The 13,017-nt window shown below is 38.3% G+C and overlaps 1 protein-coding gene across 4 annotated transcripts in view; it reads left to right on the top strand.

Moving 5' to 3' along the window:
• Positions 1-13,017, top strand: part of KIFAP3 (kinesin associated protein 3) — a 65,664-nt gene that overhangs the window by 3,038 nt on the left and 49,609 nt on the right. For all 4 annotated transcript variants that reach the window (XM_031595664.2, XM_031595663.2, XM_031595660.2 and 1 more), the window contains exons 2-10: positions 995-1,126; positions 1,540-1,694; positions 2,322-2,377; positions 2,911-3,052; positions 4,606-4,705; positions 5,620-5,744; positions 6,155-6,253; positions 6,911-7,089; positions 9,216-9,378. In XM_031595664.2, coding sequence (XP_031451524.2) covers positions 995-1,126; positions 1,540-1,694; positions 2,322-2,377; positions 2,911-3,052; positions 4,606-4,705; positions 5,620-5,744; positions 6,155-6,253; positions 6,911-7,089; positions 9,216-9,378 — 1,151 coding nt within the window. The remainder of the gene's footprint in view (positions 1-994; positions 1,127-1,539; positions 1,695-2,321; positions 2,378-2,910; positions 3,053-4,605; positions 4,706-5,619; positions 5,745-6,154; positions 6,254-6,910; positions 7,090-9,215; positions 9,379-13,017) is intronic.

Genomic DNA, 13,017 nt, shown 5'->3' with positions numbered 1-13,017 from the left:
TAGCTGCCACCTGACTTAACAATGCTTGCAAAGTCACCTGTAGATCTCATAAAACATAAGTTGTATTAAAAACATAACAGCAAAAGCCAAAAACACCACAACGAATCAAAACCAAAAACCAACCCACATTACAAGTGGTTTTTTCACCTGCAGTGTTTTAGCAGCTTGGTTAATGACATAGCTGTGCATAGTCTGTTGTACTAAGGAAGAAAAGATAAGTGTTAGCTTTACCACTAAAGACAGATGTGTAAATGTATGCTATGGATGTGGTTTTGTTGTCACTTAAGAACATGGCCTTCATAGCTCAGCATGACCGTGGTGAAATAAGCAAGTCAGACGCTTCTGTCAGTGACAAACCCAGTGCTTTCTTTGGAGAACATTTTTCCCAAATACCTGTAGCTGTAATAAAGCAGGTAGACATGCTTGACTTACACCTGTGGATGGCAGCTGTTGGTCTGGTTTTCCCCTAAGCCTGGCAACAAACACCATGAGGTGAGGAACAGCAGTGAATGGATTTATGTTTCAGGAGACAACAGTGAATTTGAGACTAAAAGTTTATCATGAGTGAATTACAAATAATTTGAACTGTGAAGCTTTAGATAAGCCTACTAAGTTAGTCTTAGAGCAAAAATTATCACTTGTAAGTGGCAGTTCTTGTACCACTAGATCAATTAGCAGAAGATTTTGCAGTGTAGATTAAGGGATCTGGGAAATTCATCTTTATGAAATGCCTCTTTGTTGTTGTTAATCTTTGTAAAGATTAATCCTCTTTCAACCAAGAATGGCCAATGACTTGGGTGTTTCTGTACATATTAGTGGTAGTACTTAAGAATAAGCGTTGGTACAGCTGTCTGAAATGAAGAAATGTGGTGTGGAAGGAGGACAATGCTTGGAATGAGGATATAGAAATGGAGACAGGTTGTTCTTAATGATCTATGTTCTGACATGATTTTTGAGCCTTTCAATTAATCAGTAACTTGTTTTTTCTCCTCAGGAAGGTAAAAGGAGGCAACATAGATGTGCATCCATCGGAGAAAGCCCTGATTGTTCACTATGAAGTGGAAGCAACGATTTTGGGGGAGACAGGAGACCCTATGCTGGGGGAGCGCAAAGAGTGTCAGAAAATGTAAGGTCATAAGTTCTAGGTTTGTTTTATCTCTGTCATGAATTATTTCTAAAAATTTGAGCTGAAGTGACTACCTGTGTGAGTGTGTGTAAGAATAGAGGAAAAGAATCATGAAACTGTTTTTGAGGGTACCAGACATGTTCATCTGTTTCAGATGAATCAGCGTAACTCATATTTGCAATTTGCTGGAATTCATTTTTGCTTCATCCTTTCGTTAGTACCCACAGAGATTTCTTACTGATAATTGCTTGTGGGAGTTTTGCTGTAGGTCTGTCAGAACTGTGAGATACTTCTGACACTGGATTTGCAGGCACTGTGAAAAAAAGCTTCCTTGTGTAGCTCTTAGATGTGTGTAAAGTCAAAGGATCCAAGATAGAAGGATCTAAAATATGAGACCTTTCTATCTCTTGCAGCATTCGGCTAAAGAGTCTCAATGCAAATACAGACATTGCTTCCCTGGCTCGAAAGGTGGTTGAAGAATGCAAGCTCATTCACCCCTCCAAACTTGCAGAAGTGGAACAGCTGTTGTACTATCTACAGAATCGCAGAGATGCGTCAGCAGGAAAAGGTAAATAGTACAAGAACAAGGTAGCTTGAGGCTGAGGTCCTTCAGTGTTAGAAAAACTGCTGTGCAAAGTTTTCTTTAGCTGAGGTCCTAACTTGCTTGGTGTACAAGCTCCCAAACTGAAAATTGGGAAGATGTGTAATTAAACCACACTTAAAAAAAAAAAAATAAAAAAAAAAAAAATGACAATCATGAAGTGATGTCTGGAGGGGGGTAGGGCAGATGGAAGCTAGAATTGTCATTTTAACTATCAAAATACATGTCTTGGCCTGTCGCAGGGCAGCCTTGCTACATTGGCAAGCAGATTCAAAACTATTAAAGTGTCTTACTGTGGAAGTGAGTTTTTTTTGCTCTAGACTAGCACTAAAGCTTATAATTTGCTTTCTTCCCAGTTACTGGGCTGTAACTGGTTATTTAGACTGAGGAGTCAGAGGCATCTGAGGGTTCTTTTTGCAGCTTTTGGTCTGGTTAGCTTCAGAAACATGACACACAGTAGCTGTGTGTCTAACAGGTCAGCTGGATGCAAGAGGACTTTGAGCTTCATTGTACCAGAATGTATACTCTTGGAATAAATGTGTTTTTGTCTATAAATATGTGTAAGTTAACTGCAATTATGTCTTTTCATTATAGAAAAGAAAGAGAAATCCAGTAAGCCAAAAGATCCACCACCATTTGAAGGCATGGAGGTAAATATTGGTGTTAGATGAGAAAGGCAAAAAAAAGTAATTAAAAAAAAAAATTACTACTAAAAAGTGGTTTTATAAGTGGGGAGGGGAAATGTGTAATTCTGTGCGGTGGTGAGTTGTGTTTTTTCCTTGTTTTTTTGTGTGTGTGTTTCTTTTTAAAGAAAGAACTTGGTTTAGATATATTGCACAATGGAAAAATCATCTCCATAAAGGGTAAAATATGTGACTTTCATACTTCCTCATCTGTAGCACACAGCAGGACAGCAAGAGAGGTCTGGAATATGGGACAGGATGCAGGGAGTCATGTCTGAGCATCCTTTTGTTTTTTGTAATTAAATCTTCTCAGATTTCCTGGTGCTTGTTGGCTGTGATTCTGTGAGTTGATTATTTTTTTTTTTGAGTGTTTTATCCTTTCCAAATATCTGAACTCAAAGCTCTGCTTTCTTTCGTCTCGTGATTGAGAAGCATTGTGATCAGTCGTGTTAAACTAACATCTCTTTATCTGTAACACCGTTGCTTATGACTGCTTTCAGATTGATGAAGTTGCCAATATCAATGACATGGATGAGTACATTGAATTACTGTATGAGGACATTCCTGACAAGGTGCGTGGCTCTGCCCTCATCTTGCAGCTGGCTCGGAATCCCGATAACCTGGAAGAACTGCTTATTAATGGTAACAAGGGTTTGAAACTTCTCTTAATGTTATGTTGCTTTTGTGGTGCATTCTTGATGAAAAAGCAGTTTGTCTTTCATTTGAGATTTTCTGTAGTTTACATGATGCTACAGCTAAATGTTATGCTTGCTCTCAATAATATGCTAGGTTATGCTTCTCAGTTCATAATGAACTGGCTGTCAAACTCCAATTAGATCTCACCACAAATGGGCACAACTTAGGCTGTCCGTAGGTGGACCAGAAATCATCCAGGTTCAACTTCAGCTGTTTTTTTTCTCATCTTATTAAGTTGGCATTGGTAGTGGAGACAAAAAAAAAAAAGAAGAGTTGCATTCTGAAGATCAAGACCCTAGATGGTTTGAAAACAGGATTTGCAGTCTCACATAATTATAGATGTCAGGTTTCCAAGAGAATAAATTGACTGTGGATACGTCATCCAACTATTTCACTAGTGTAGCATGCTTCTTTTGTTTAAGGATCCATTTTAAAACCAGAAATCTCTCTGTGACATTCACGTTGTTGTCATCGTCTGTGTATGCATGTGTGCTGCCATGCATTATGTATAGGTGAGTCTGACAAACAGAAGATGCACTCAGTCCAAACCAGACTTTGAAACAGATGATAGGCTCATGTCTTGTAAACTTAGTTCTCTCCTTCCTTGTCTCCCATGTGTATTTTATTGATTCTTCTGTCCTCACATTCATTAAGTGATTGTAGTGGAAAAGCTAAGTCATGGCTTGAAGCAGTGATTGAGCACCTGGTAGGAAGGCAGGGCCAACCCAGGGGAGCTCAGGTGCATACAGTGCACCTGAGGGGTGGAAGGGATACAGCCAGGATCCACCCTTTCCCAGACCTCATTTTAAGGGTTGGCAGTGAAGGTAAGGGTATCTTGCTGAAGGTCCTTGCCTACCTGAGGCCTTCCAAAGGTAAGTAGCTTTTCTTCCCTTGTTTTGATGTCCACAGCTGCTGTGTTCGGGCTTGTTCTCATTTGCTGCAGTCTAGGATTGTGCCACCCCATTGCTATTGCTGTACTTTCCATCATGTTATAGCATTACAGCAATGAATGTGCTATGCCCATCCTACAAAGTCCATAAGTAAGATTATTGCAAGAATTGGGATGGGTGTAAAGAAATAGAAAGCAGTGAATGGAAAAAGCGACAGTTGTTAAGACAGAACTGAAATAGAATTTGAAAGTGGATGTGTTGATTTTGTCACTAGGAGCCAAAGTGTAGTATGGAATGCACGGATGGTAGAGGTCACAGCATTTCAAAGCCGATAGTAGGTTTAAGACTGTGTTAATGTTTGGTTTCACTGTCCTTTCTTATCACCTCTTCTCGATGCTAGTGGATGGCCAGTCAGGGTGCTGTATGTACCATCTGCAAGCAGAACTTTTTGAGCAGTGTTACCTGTTAAAGTGAGAGAACTCTGAAAAGCTTCTGCTTAAACAAACGAACAACAAGACAAGCAGAATAAAGTGCATTCAGACTTTGTCTTTCAAGAGAAAAAGAGGGATGTGAGATGCTGGTGCTCATCTAACTCTTGTTTTGCTTTAGAAACGGCCCTGGGTGCATTGGCTAGAGTGCTGCGAGAAGACTGGAAACAAAGTGTGGAACTTGCTACCAATATAATATATATTTTCTTTTGCTTCTCAAGGTAAGTTCAGAGTCTCTGTGTATAGGAAGATAAGGAACATTTTTTTCTCTGCTTACTTTTCATTTCTTTGCACTGTGCTACAAAACCTTACTGAAACAGGGGCAAAATATTGCCAATTTAATAACGCCTGTTAAATGGCAAAATTGAGGCACAGAAAGAATCCCCTTGGTGAGGTGTTTTGTAGTTGAGCTGGGAGAAAGCTAATAAGGATTTTGACCTGTAGGTAAGATGCCTTGCTACAATCTTCTGTTTCCTTCAGCATGTCTCACAGGGAAAAAACGGTATTCAAAACTGCTCTTATTGGATATGCCAGCATTCCAGCATACCCTGTGTATCATTTGCTTTGCAACTTGATTTTGGGTCTCTGTTATAGTTCTTGTGAGTAGAAGATTCTCTATAGCTCCTACAGCATGAGAACTGAGGTTAACTGGAAAACGTTTTCCTGTATGCGTGAAAATTAGAATGCATTGTTATTCTGACTTGGAATAACACATGGAGATGTCTGCGTTTCATCCTGTATGAAGAAAGAATTTCTCTTTGGGACTGTAATGTCAGATCAAAAATACAAGACCTGTATTTCTATTTTATATTTTAAGTTCATGCCTTGAAGTACTTACTACTGCAGTAACTTTTTCCTCTTAACTGTTTTGCTTATCTTGTCAAGATAACTGTTTTGTGTTATCTTGACTGTGCAAGATGCTTTCTTGTGCTTTTGAAAACTTGAAAAGAGTATTTATGTTTTGGATCATTGTTTTGAAGTAATTTCCCAGAGAGAAACACTCTATAATATTGCAGAAAGCGAGTAGCTATTTTTTTAATCATAATCAGGTGGAGTAGCATTGGAACTTTGCTATCCTAGATGTCAGAACAGTTTTAAGGTTGTTTGCATTTACTTCTTTCCTTCTTCAATGTAGTTTTTCTCAATTTCATGGCATAATCACACACTACAAAATTGGAGCTCTGTGTATGAACATCATAGACCATGAGCTGAAGAGACATGAGCTTTGGCAGGAAGAACTTGCTAAAAAGAAGAAAGCTGATATCCTTTTGATGGGCTGGGGCAGCTTGATGATTCTTGCCTTGTATTAGTAGGTGTTGTTGAGTTACATGTGATTAGCATACAGTAATTACTGTGAAAGCAGTAAAAAAAAAAAAAAAAATAGAATTGCGAAATATAATTGTAGATATGGGAAGGATTGTGAGAAGCTTGGGCTATTGAAGAGATCATTCTGAAGTTATTAAACAACACAAGTGTATTATTGTATGAGCAGTGTGTCCTGGGAGTATTTTTGCTGAGTATATGGGTATATAGACTATACCCAGGAATAGGGGGGGAAGAAGTACTGCAGATGGCAGTGAGTTGTTGGGGAGATAATGTCTTTCTACTGAGGACAGCAGTCATCCAGACTGTTTAACTTCCGTCTGAACTCCTTAACTTCTGCAATTTACTTGATGAAGATCCTGAAAATCAAACCTTGAAGAAGGACTATGAGAAAACCTACAAGAAATATCAGGGTCTAGTTGTCAAGCAGGAGCAGCTACTCAGAGGTATAGAAACCAAATTATTGCTTAATATGGGTAGAGAGTTTTCTTGAACGATTGTTATAAGCATGGCAGCTTAAACATACTGAATGTGTGAATGAACGTGGAAGGGCTTGACAGAAGAACAGAGAGAAGACAAATACTTAATCAGAATGTGCAACAGCATGTTAACAATTTCGTAAAGTGATCTGTTAGTCTTGAAGAAAACAGAAAGTGTTCAACTTTTTTCTTTCTTTTAATGGTCGTAATTTCTTTTTTACATTTAATAGATTTATTGTCTATTTTTAAGTTGGCCTGTGTCTGAATAATGTCTCAGTTTCTGTATTCAAATATACTTTAATGTCAGACTGAGATGGTCTGGAGTAGCAAGGCTATCCTGGAAAGGCTTTTTACTGACTTCCATTGTAATTAAAAGGAAAAAAAAAATAAAATGCTTCTAGTGGTCATAAATCTAATGATTTTAATTTTTATAAAATTACTGTTAAAAATCATAATTTTGTTTTCTAAGTAGGAATAAAAAGCATTTATGGTCAGTTTTGTTTAAAATGCATTAGGAAGGGAGTGGAATGCTTCTGAAAATCTTAAGTACTTAATGTGTATGTAGAAACTCAGGTAATTCCATTGTCTTTGACCTGTTGGTATGATTTGTATTGAATTTATTAGTTGCACTTTACCTGCTCCTGAATCTTGCGGAGGATACTCGCACTGAGCTGAAGATGAGAAACAAGAACATTGTCCACATGTTAGTGAAAGCTCTGGATCGTGATAATTTTGAGCTGCTTATCCTGGTTGTATCTTTCTTGAAGAAACTCAGCATTTTCATGGAGAACAAAAACGATATGGTAAGGTCCACAGCACTCCACTGCAACATCAGAAAATTATGCACAGTGTCTGAGAACTTTGTAGGGCTGGGAGAAAGGGGTATCTCTATTGCCACCCTAATTGGCCCTGATTATCCTGTTTCATTATGAGTAAAAGGAAGGAAATAAAGCATTAAGCTGCAATGTGCTAGAAAAAAATCTTGATGCGCTCTTATTCCAAACAGTGAAACTAAATACGTGGAATTCCAAATTTAAGTTATCTTTCCAGAGTTTGTCATACCTGTGCTTCTGGAGATGTCCATGATCCTTCCCCTGAATTACACTTGTATGATATTGACTATCCCAAGGATTGTCTTGGAAAGAGAATTATCTTTTTACAGTCTGCTAGACTACTTTGGCCTTCAAGGGCACCTCAGAACTGTTCCTTTATGCTGCCAATACCTCACAAGAATTTAAAGCCATGATGTTTTTCTTAAACTTTTGAAATCTGAAACTTTTGAAATTGTAGGATTTTTTTTTCTTCCTGAAGAAAGCTTCCTTATGCTCCAGGCAAGTATCTGATTTACTGAATTCCCAGTGGATTTTAGTAGATGCCCGCCTTTGTTTCTGTGCTTTTATACAGTTGTTGAAATAAAAATGATAAATTTTCCTTATCCAAGAGGTAATCTGAGATTAATGTCAGACGTGAGAGATGAAAAGATCTGTGTAATAGAAAATTAATTGCATCTTTGTTACTGGAACTCTATTACACGCTTGCCTAAGCACTAAATACTGTTGACAGAGTGCATCTCCTGTATTTATATACAACTATCCTATTTCTTAACGAAAACAAGATAATGTAGACTATTTACCAGGTGATCAATCTTTTATTTATTTTATAGCTGTCGGGGGGCCCTGAGGGACTTTATTAGGAAAATAAGGATTACAGCCCTGCTTATTGCTGGCGTGCTTTGAACATTCCATTTGATTTGCAGAAAGACAAATGAAACAAAATTGTTGGGTTTACTTTATTGCGGAGTGTTTGAAATGTAGTATGCAAATCTTTTAAAAAGTTTTTTCAAAACAAGTCATCTGCATGAGTATCTTTCTGATAAAAGACGTGTGCTTTTTTTCCCCCTGAGTATTATGAAGGAAGGGTACCTATGAAGGAGATATTCTCATTTTTATTAGGCTGTAATACACAAATATTGAAGGTGAAATAAGCTAAGGCAATTGTGCAATGTCTGATTCTAAGTAAAGCTAAGTAATCCACTTATTTATAGCACATTCTTTCATTTGGAATTCAAATACAGTATTAAATTCAAAGCAGCGAAGTAGGAGTTCCTGGTATCTGATGGTTTCTGATCAAAAGGATCCAGTTGTTTGGTTATTGCACTATGCCATGTGAGGAGAGCTGTAGTTTCTTTTCTTGGAACTAATCCTCTGTGTATTTATAACTGGAGTGCTAATTATGTCCCTGCAAAAGCTTATTTTTATGTTCCTCCTCCTGGCCAAGGAAGGTTCCAGGAGAGAATGAATGCTGTCAAAAGATTGTGTCAAATAAAAGCAGATAAATGATGTTTAAAAACAACAAAAACTTTCTGAAGTCTTGCCATTCAGTGCTCAGATGCCTTTTCTGACTGATGTGGTGGACAGGATCTCAGGAACAGATAGCAATTCCCAGTTCCTGGATTCCACTTCTTGATTTGAAGGTGATACATGTGAGAGAATGTGAAAGTTCTGTCTAGGGGTTCATGTTAAATTCATAATTAAAGATCTCAGATTCTTTTTGGATGCAGATTCTGTCTTTTTTGGTTGGGCATCTCCCTTACTTTCAATATCAGTTGCTGTAGGATTGTTCCCATTTAAATGGTTAACCATTCCCCTTTCCCAAGTTCATCTTCCAAGTGATGCCCTTAGATTATATTCTTATAGTATTCCAGTTGAGGTATATTTCTAAGATGTCTGAACTGTTTCAATTTTTTTTAAATCAACTTGATGAAATAAACCAATCCAGAAGGCTTTAACCATGAAGGCATAAGAGAACCTGTTTCACATAAAAATGCATTGACAGTTACTGTTAAGTGTAGAAATGTCACCTTTGAAGATAATTGAAGATAAAGTTGTGTTAGGATGGATTATGGATTTTTCTTTTTCTTTATATACAGGTAGAAATGGATATTGTTGAAAAGCTTGTGAAAATGGTACCTTGTGAACATGAAGACCTACTGAACATCACCCTCCGACTCTTACTGAATCTCTCCTTTGACACGAGCCTGAGAAATAAAATGGTGCAAGTTGGTCTGCTTCCCAAACTCACTGCACTCCTAGGTATGTTTTGTTCCAAGGTGGACATTCAGCAGGTGGCAGCAAAGCTGTCTTACATCATGATGCTGAATTCATTTTCTCTTTACCAGGGAACTTCTTCACCACTCTCAACTTCTATCATTTAGATAATCTTTTGAGATGCAGGTTTAAATGAAAGTCTAAAATAACGCAGTTCCTAGTAGTTTTATTGCTAGGTTCTCTTACACTGTTGATAGAGTCTTTAAAAATAACTTTCCTATCTCGGTGAAAATCGTTTGTGCTGACTTGTGGGCAATGCTTGTAATCTTAGGGGAGGTAAAATAGAAATATAGTAGGAAAAACAGCCTGCAATTTCAGGGAGCTTACTTGCTGAAGATACCAGTTATCTTTTTTATGAAGCTAGCTGTATGTGCTGCTTCATGTTACCGTAGTGATCTGTATAGAGATCAAAAAACTCACAGCTTTCTCAGCCTAGGCTGTGGACAACACTGACTTTTTATTCTTAGACTTTGCGCTCAACAGTTTGTAATGTGTTAAGGTTGTGTGAGAACTTGACAACAAAAAAGTTTTCCTACTTTCACTATAGAGGAAAGCTACAGAGACTATGAGGAGTCTGGGAAAAGCAGAGGATTGTCTAACTTGATTCTTATTTTACAGTAGAGTTTCTCGAGGTTTCATTACTTCCTGTGTGTTCATTTGGCTGATGCTGTCTAGAAACTGCTCTAGTAGATATACAGAATGTTTGGCTGTAAGGATTGCTGAGTGTTCATTTCTAAGTGGGAGTTGAGGATCTTGTTGTGAAGCCTTACATGCATAAAACGCTGACTCAAGGCACTGAGTTTTCTGTGATTTGTTGGGTTTGGGATATCCTCAATCCAGTATCCAGATGTGAGAGATGGTGTGGAATGCAATAGTGACCTTTCTGCTCTACCTTTGTATATTTCTTTAGGGCTGTTTGCTTTCTCAGTTCTACAGTAAATCTCAGCATGGCCTTATTCTTTTTCGTACTCATCATGAAAACTTAGAGAATTAATGCTTTGAGATCAGTGTTAGTGATTACTACAATGGCTATCTGACATCTCCTGAAGCTCCTCAGTTGTTTTAATGCTTTCTGTCCTACAGCCATGTTTGCATTTGATGTCCTTCTCTAGCCTGAGCTATGAGAAATAAGAAAAATGGAATTTGGAATCCATCTTTTTGCATTTTTTTCCACTTTCTCCTCGAGATTGTGCTTTTTGACAGTAAAGGAGGCCAAGAAGTGGAAACTGGTCAGGAAGTGTATTCTCTTTTGCTTGAGATGGGGTCTTGCTAGGTAGTCAGGTTCAGCTTAGACTATGGCTTCTAGGTACAAGTCACCCCACGCAGTGGCACAACACAAACCACTGAAATCCCTGCTTATAGAAATTCCCTATTTAATATAGGAGTCAGACTAAACTCATCAATTAGATATCTGCTTTCTAGTTTCCTATTTTAATGTGGAGAAGAGAATATCTCTTCAAATGCTATTCCCTTGGGCTTGAATATAGACTTGTAAGAAAAGCTGATTATCTCAGAACTGGCTGCTAACATCACGGTCAGATGCTGAAATGCCTGTTAAGGCAATCTATGGCAAGTTCTGCTCATGCTTCCAGTAGCTTCACTGTCTGCACTTGGCTCCTTGAATAGTTCTTTCCTTGTGTAGGAAGCTTGTAGCCCCTTTTTTGTGCTTGGAAGTGTGTATTGCTTAACCTGGCTCCCTCCCGTAGAACTGTTTGATGCTTATTTTGTGGTGTGCTGATTAGAAAAGAAAGTAATAATTTTTCTGCTTAAATTTTCTAAGTCAGCTATGTGATTAGTAAGAATTTTCTCGATAAAATGATTCGTGTCATTCTCCATGACGTTGCTTTGTGTATTCTAGCTCAAGGAAGCCTGCATCCTTAATAATATAATAATTATGGGCTAGAATACCGCTTTTATACAGGTTACTTGAGCATTAAACACATTATTCAAGTCAGTACCCCTCAGCTTACATTTGCAGGTCACCTTAAAGTGCTGACAAATCTCAGCAGCTGTTGACAAGTCACCATACAGCTCCTAATGCCAAGAGGTCAGGTTTGTTGACTCTGCCTACTGAAACTTAACATTTGTGCATGCTGTGCCTTTCAGTCTTTTATGCTGTGTTTGAGATGAGTATAAATTAAGTGTAGTAGGGGCTTAAGGGGGGAGTTGAGATTGCAAGGAAGGGAAGAATGGGATTTGTCAGGCAGCAGTTTAAGACTGAGCACTGAGATGGCTTTCTTTGACAACGTTGAGTCCTGGATGACATGCAGGTTTCCCAAGGGACTCTGGATGGCTTGGGAGCAGGAGTGCTCTTAATGTAGCTTGAAGTTAAAAGCAGAAGAAACAGAATGACTTCAACCAAGCTAGCAAAGGAATGGACTAAGTATGACATGGATATGATTGGAGAAAGGCCATCTTCATGTCTTTTGCTGTAGCGTGTTGAGGCTGCTGTTGAAAGAAAGGACATGAGAAATTCTGCTTAGTCTTGGTTTCCATTTTAATTAGCCTTTCTTTTTAATAGTGCCAATGCCTGCTTCCCCATGTAGCTTTGCCAGTCAACACCACTTGCTAGTTTTCGCGGCTTCTCTTCACAAGTCTCAAGTATTGTATGTGACAAGACTCCTCTTGTTCCCTCCAGGAGCCCAAGTTAATCAACTACAGCTGATCTTTGTTATATTGTGACTCTCAAAGAGCTGGGTACAGTTGAGGGAAACTTGGCTTCAGTCTTACCAATCAGGAGCTGGAGCAGAGCTGTGGAGGCCTATGGGATTATAGTTTGGTGTGTTCAAGTTTTTCCATGCACAGCTATTTGAAGTATGGAAGAGATTTTGTTGCCTTCAGTTCTTGAATTAAACCTTGTAATTGCCAGTCACCAGTGCCTTGCTGAGAACTGTTTTGTACTGATGGCCTTGCTTAAATACCTAGAAATTATACTTACTGAGTGATCTTATTTTCATGCACTCTCCATGTATATGCTTTATGTGCCAAAAATATAGTTGCAGTGGATTTAAGTGAGAATCTGTGAATCCACCGAGTGGTTTAAACTATTTGTTTTCCAGAGATGTGAAAAACCCAGATTCAGTGCCCTCTAATCATCACCTTGGAATGAGAGGCCAAAGTTGTGCATCACAGAATATTGTGTGGAAGTTTGCTTTGCTTGCGTTTTGCTTTGCATGACATAATTCAAAGGGAGTATAATAATAACTTGTTCCAAATGCAGTAAAGTTTGATGGTAATTTGCTTGCGGAAGTTATTCTCATTGAAAGGGTAAAACATAGAGCTAAACTTTAAAGGAAGGATATGAATTTGTTTTCTTAATCCCTGCGAGCGTCCTACTGTTGGACAAAAGGGAAATGCTGCCCTTCTTTTTTCATAGTCCTTGCCCTGTGTGATTGGTGTCTGCAGTAAACGCTTTGGCAGCAGACAGGAAAAATAAAACATTGTCTACAAGGAAGAGTGAAATAACTATTTGTTTGGATCAAATCCACTTTGTTTTTCAGTTAACTGGCCAAACCAAATGCAAAATTTGGTACAGCTCTTAAATACATGCACAGCTTGTGATTCACATTATTCTAATAAGGGTGCTCTTTTGTGCTGTGTCTGAGTGGTTTCTTAGTCTTTGTG

Source organism: Phasianus colchicus, chromosome 9 (assembly GCF_987193195.1).
Source record: "Phasianus colchicus chromosome 9, bPhaCol1.hap1.1, whole genome shotgun sequence".
Taxonomy (NCBI): domain Eukaryota; kingdom Metazoa; phylum Chordata; class Aves; order Galliformes; family Phasianidae; genus Phasianus; species Phasianus colchicus.
This window is presented reverse-complemented; position numbering and strand designations above follow the sequence as displayed.